The sequence below is a fragment of the Acyrthosiphon pisum genome, chromosome A1 (genome assembly GCF_005508785.2).
Source record: "Acyrthosiphon pisum isolate AL4f chromosome A1, pea_aphid_22Mar2018_4r6ur, whole genome shotgun sequence".
In the NCBI taxonomy this organism is placed as follows: Eukaryota; Metazoa; Arthropoda; class Insecta; order Hemiptera; family Aphididae; genus Acyrthosiphon; species Acyrthosiphon pisum.
The window spans coordinates 78,533,576-78,539,575 of record NC_042494.1 but is presented as its reverse complement, the minus strand read 5'-3'; the positions used below and the strand labels follow the sequence as shown (position 1 = coordinate 78,539,575).

The 6,000-nt window shown below is 30.4% G+C and overlaps 1 protein-coding gene across 1 annotated transcript; it reads left to right on the top strand.

The window, feature by feature from the left end:
* Window positions 1–259: 259 nt before the first annotated feature.
* LOC103309728 (protein ANTAGONIST OF LIKE HETEROCHROMATIN PROTEIN 1-like) lies at window positions 260–1,972 on the top strand. Its single transcript, XM_008185942.2, has 3 exons — window positions 260–504; window positions 1,068–1,732; window positions 1,839–1,972. The coding sequence occupies exons 1-3, from the start codon at window positions 260–262 to the stop codon at window positions 1,970–1,972; spliced, it is 1,044 nt and encodes a 347-aa protein (XP_008184164.2).
* The last annotated feature ends 4,028 nt before the right edge of the window (window positions 1,973–6,000 follow it).

The window sequence follows — 6,000 nt, the reverse complement described above, 5'->3', positions numbered from 1 at the left end:
CGCAGTGTTTAGACGCAACGCGCGCCCGTTTTCTCTGCATGCGTCTCGACGCAATAATATATAATTTTTTGATTAAATTGCGTTCTCTTGAATTCCATCATAGTGCATGCAACCGTGATCTAGTACACACGTAAGTTTCTTTATTTATTTTCCAAATCTTTCTATCACGATGCACTGACAATTAATTTTGAACAACAATAATATAATTTGTGAGATACTCAGAGAAGAAGAAGATTTTGAAGATGAATTACTTTTAAGAATGATTCCCGAACAGAGAAATGCATTCAACAGTATAGTATCTACGAGGAAAACCGAGGGATTTTTTAAACAATTAATCGTAGGACATCTTTTTAATAGTGATACTAAATTTCGAGAAATTTTCCGTGTAAATAAAGGACAATTTTATTTTATTTTATCATTGGTCAAAAAAGATCTTACAAAGGAACCAATTATGCGAGTACCTGAACCAATATCTGCCGACGAAAAATTAGCATTAACTTTAAGGTAAATATTTTAGTCAATAATATTCAAAACAGTTATAAATATTTAGCATGTATTTAAATATATTTAGATTCTGAACGGAGTTATGAATTTATTGATTTATAATGATGTGTGTTTATTTTTGTTTGTGTACTATAACTTGTTCAAATAATTTAATACAAGGTTCCTTATAATTTGTTCTTATAGTAGTTAAAAAAAATCAAAAATCGTTAGTCACAATTTTTTTTTATAAGCTTTTAAAGTTCAAATTTTTATGATACGTGTTAAAATCTACCGTACAGTGGAATTGTGGAACGCTGTCAACTTGATTGCCATTTTTTTTTTAAAAATTTACTTATGTACTAATCCAAGTAGCTAGTAGATAATTATGCAAAATTAATTTTGTAATTAATAATTTAAAGCTCTAAAAATGATTAATCATTGTATACGAATAGTGATTCTTGACGGTCTGGAATATTTTATAATAGATTAATGTTATATTATATATTATATTAGATATATTATATCACATAATATTATGTATTACTTAACCAAAATTATTATTTTTTTTAAAATTTATATTTCAGATATTTAGCTACAGGTGAATCTTTTCGGTCTTTATCGTTTGCTTTCCGAATTTCTTACAGCTATATTAGCGTAATAGTAAAAGAAACATTGACAGCATTAAAACAAATGTTAATGCCATTATTTTTACCAAATCCAACTACTATCGACTACAAAGTTAAAGCTAATGAATTTTACACTAAATGGAACTTTCCCAACTGCATACTTGCGATTGACGGAAAACACGTAAGAATCCGATGTCCTAATAATTCAGGCTCTTTGTATTTTAATTACAAAGATTATTTTTCCATTGTATTATTGGCAATGGTCGATGCGAACTATAAATTTATCGCGATCGACGTCGGCTCGTTTGGAAGAGAAGGGGATAGCGGAATTTTTTTAAAATCAAATATGGGACAGCAAATTTTGAATTGTACTTTGAAATTTCCAGAGGATTGTGCACTTCCCAATTCAAACTCAGTAGTACCTCATGTAGTACTTGGTGATCAAGCATTTAGATTACATAAATATATATTACGACTATTTTCACAAAAATCAGCTAGAAGAGATAGTGGAAAAACTATATTTAATTATCGTCTCAGTCGTGCTAGACGAGTAACAGAAAATGCGTTTGGTCTGTTGAGCCAGATATTTAGAGTGTTTTATCAACCAATAAATATCAATCCAAGTACATGTGATGACTTAATAATTGTAGCATGTTGTTTGCATAACATGTTACGCGATGCCTACTTAGAAAAAAATGGAAAAGTATACCTACCATCAATTTGATTCAGAACAACCTATCCCTGATAACAACATGCTGCCATTGGAACATGAAAGAGGTTTTTTGAGCTCAGAAGGTCTTTCAGTAAGAGAGATTTTCAAAGATTACTTCGTTAACGAAGGAGGAGTACCGTGGCAAACATGAATAATACAAACTAAAATAATAATTATTATGTTTTTCAATTTTAGGATATTTATTTTGTTTTTAATTTAGTACCTTTCATAATATTGTTTATACCATTCAAATCTATAAATTAAATGTACTTTTAATTAAATTTAGTATTTATAATCTATACGTAATATAATAATAGAAGTATATGACTATATGAGTATAGAAATTATATTTTAGTACCTCGTAGATAATATTATTATTGAAACAAAAATAATTAACAGAGGACATAGGAAGTCAACAATATTTTAATGAAATTGGTTTAAATAATTCTTTATATAGCATTGGTATAAATACTCTATAATAATCTTTTGGTTTATTAAAAACGAATTCCTAAATACGAACTTTTATAGTTTAAAAATTATTAATCATTAAAATTCATAGCAAAATATTAACAAAATAGCATACTTTTTTAATGCACTGTATATCTAATAATAAAAATAAAAAAAGTTAACTTTAAAATGATAAAAAATATTATAAAAAATGGAATTAACAATTAATTGTTAAATAATACATCTTCTTCGTAATGATATTGCATAAATCCGTGTGATGATGATGAAGTAGTTGGGGAAGAACTTGGTGTCATGAACCTCTGTTGTGATGGAAAATTATAATCGTAATATTGAGATTGATGTACTTGAGGTAGTTCTTGAATGTTGCAATATTTGTCTTCTAATTGGCTAACCAAACTTAAAATTTGCATTTTTGCTTCATTTATTGCACGTCGTGGTAGCTTTTTTACAGTCGTGGAAATACTTTTGAAAAACTGATCCACACCATCCTCTTGCTGATATCTGATACCGAAGACTAAAATGTCATTTTGAACTTGAATTTTAGACAGTATAATATCCCTCTCTTTCGATCTTTTTGCTAAGATTTGGCTAATTTTATCTTTTTTGGACCTTATCCGTTTTTTTCCGTATGATGATGGTAAATCTGTAGATATTTTTGGGGATTCTAATGACGTGTCTTCATAATTTTTCATGTCAAATAGTGTTTCACTATCACCTCCATCTTCAGTGGCGGAAAAAGAATTATCAGCAAGTTGCTTTTCCACGTTTGATGTAGTCCTACAATTTTTAAATTTTAATTTCAGTATGTTAAACTCTATGTATTAATTAAAATTTACAGATTGTCATTACTTTCTTTCGTATTCCACAGAATCCATAAATGATAAGTGTGACAGGGTTCTATTGACTTTTTCAGATGTAGCTGACCTAGTTGAAAATTTCTTTTTCTGTTTCATATACGTATTCCTAATGTTCCTCCACCTTTTTTTGTAGTCTTCCTCTATAAAAAAACCATAACTTTTTGAACTTTCATAATTTAAAAGCATAAAAATATTGTTATAATTTGAGCTAGGGAATTCTAGGAGTTTGCATGTTTTTAAATAATCATTAAAAACATAGCTAAGTAATATATAAATTTGTTTCACGGCTATACGAGTTAAAATTTAAAATTTATAGTTGCATATTTTGCATATTTGACCATTTTTCATTTATAAGTGCATATTTGATCATTTTTCATTTTATAAGTGCATATTTGATAATTTTTCATTTTGTAAGTGCATTTGACAATTATTTATATGATTTTATAATACATAGATTTCCTGGACCTGAGATATAATAAATATTTTAAACAGGGGTTAAATTGGGAAAAATTTCCAGAGGGGACTAATGTCTCCATATAGTTTTAAGCGTTCCATATATAATTTTATGTAGGTATAATTTCTAATGTATAAAATCTTAATTTGTTAAAGGGGACGCTTTTTAACCACCGTCAGAAGTAGGGGCACTGAGTCCTCCTCACTTTAACCCCTGATTTTAAAATATTAGTATTTGTGTTTGGGAGTTTGGTTGAGTGTGGAGATATAGGACGTGGTAAGTAGACGGAATATCAATAAACAAACTATTTTTATTTATAGTTATACCAACTTACAATAAAATATAACTAGTCCGATGTCCGTACATATTATAGCCTATAGGTATTATTTTTATTATAGTTTACTAGTTGAATAATATTAATATAAATAACATTATACAGGAAACGGTTTCTTCTGAAAATGATTTATTCCAACTTGTATTTATTTTAGTATTGTTTCGTTTTTAATCATAAGTCATAGTATTATAAATAATTACCCAAATACCCAACATCCATCCAACCACTCACCTACCCACCCAGGTACCCACCCACTCACCAAATTTTGTATATGTTGCTCAAGCAACACTTGCACCATAGGATAGCCGTCACTGATTAGTTATTACAAATATATATTTTTTTAAATGCATATTTTAAGGTTCTTTAGGGCATGGAGTCCCTAGCCCTAGTTATAATAAAGCTAATTACAATAAATAATATCCATTTAGTGATCTAGTTAATACATATTTAATTAATTTAATTAGTTATTGGTACTATTATATTTTTGTACATACCTGTTCTACCGACTTTTTCTGAAATAGTTTTCCAGATAGTTTTTTTGTGATGTAAATCTTTGTGCTTAGGGTGAGCACTATCAAAAATTTCCCGGTTTTGTTGCACAAATTCAATTAAACTTTCATCCTCAGTTGAGGAAAATACAAATTTTTTGGACATTTAGTGTATTGTTGACGCAAGACGCACTGCGACATTTACCGACGCGCTGCGTTAAACGCAAGTAGGAAAACAGTCACATATAAAATGCATGTATCTAGTAACAATGCGTCTGACGCTGCGTTTGGACGCTGCAGGGAAAACGTACCTTTATAAAAAGAATTCGTTCCGTTCCTCGTTTTTTTAAAAAAAAAAAGGAATTCGTTCTGTTCCTTGTTCCTGAAAAACAAAAGAATTCGTTCCTTTGTCGTTCCTTTGGAAAATGAACAAGTTCCTTTTTTAGTTCCAAATAAAATAAAAATTCTTATTTAATCATCAATGTTTTTTTTCGTATTATGCATACTTCTTTTATTTTTATTTATAATATATAACTACAAGTAGGTACATATTTTATATGTTTATGCAATATATTATTATATATTTTGAGATTTTCTTCAAAATTAAATTTTTGGCTAAAGTATGTCGATTGTCTTAACGTCGATACTCGATAACAATCACTAATTAGGAATATACATTATACACATTAAAAAAAAATATCTTAATTTCGATTTTTACATACTTATCTGTGTAAATTATTGGAACTAGAAAGGAACGAACAATTTTGTTATTTTTCCTTAAAGAAAAGAACGAGTTCATTTTCTCGTTCTTTTTTTTATAAAAAAGAACTAGCTCTCCGAGCGTCCCAGACCCCCCGGGAGACGGAATTTTTTTATTGGCTTTCCCTCACGACGGTACGGAATCAATACACTGGCGGCGCCACAAGGGTTTTTTTATATATAAGGAAGACTCTGAGACCTGGACAACTGAGGTGACTGACCTGCTAGACACCAAAAAGATAGTAGCGGCTATATGATTTTTTACGGGATTTCGAATTTCCGGCGGCGTTTTCGAAAATATTCTGTCAAAGACTTTGTCCACAACGCCGCGACCCGGCCCGCTCACAATGTTTTGAATTTTTTTTACACATAACTTATGACTTAATTTTTACTTTTCGGTGACATTAAAGAACGCTGTCCGCGATTCGACGCAGTCGGGTCGCATACCTGATGACGTGACTGGCCTTCGTCGTACATTGTCCGCTATCCGACGAAGTCGGATTGCCTACTCGGATAACTGAGGTGACTGACCTGCTAGACACCCATATTATAGGGTGGCTATATGACACATGGACGCCCGAAATGTTTTGAATTTTTTTCACGTAACTTACCACTTAATTTTGCGTTTTCGGCATAGGTGCTATTTGAGGGGGGCTTGGGGGGCTAAGCCCTCCCAAACTTAGCCATAGCTCCCACTAAAAAACATAGGACATACAATTTTAAAATGCTATATTGCAATGGTCTTCTATAAAAAACTTTGACAACCATCCGGTTAACTAATCCACTATCCTTATCACGAATCCACTATCCTTATCACAA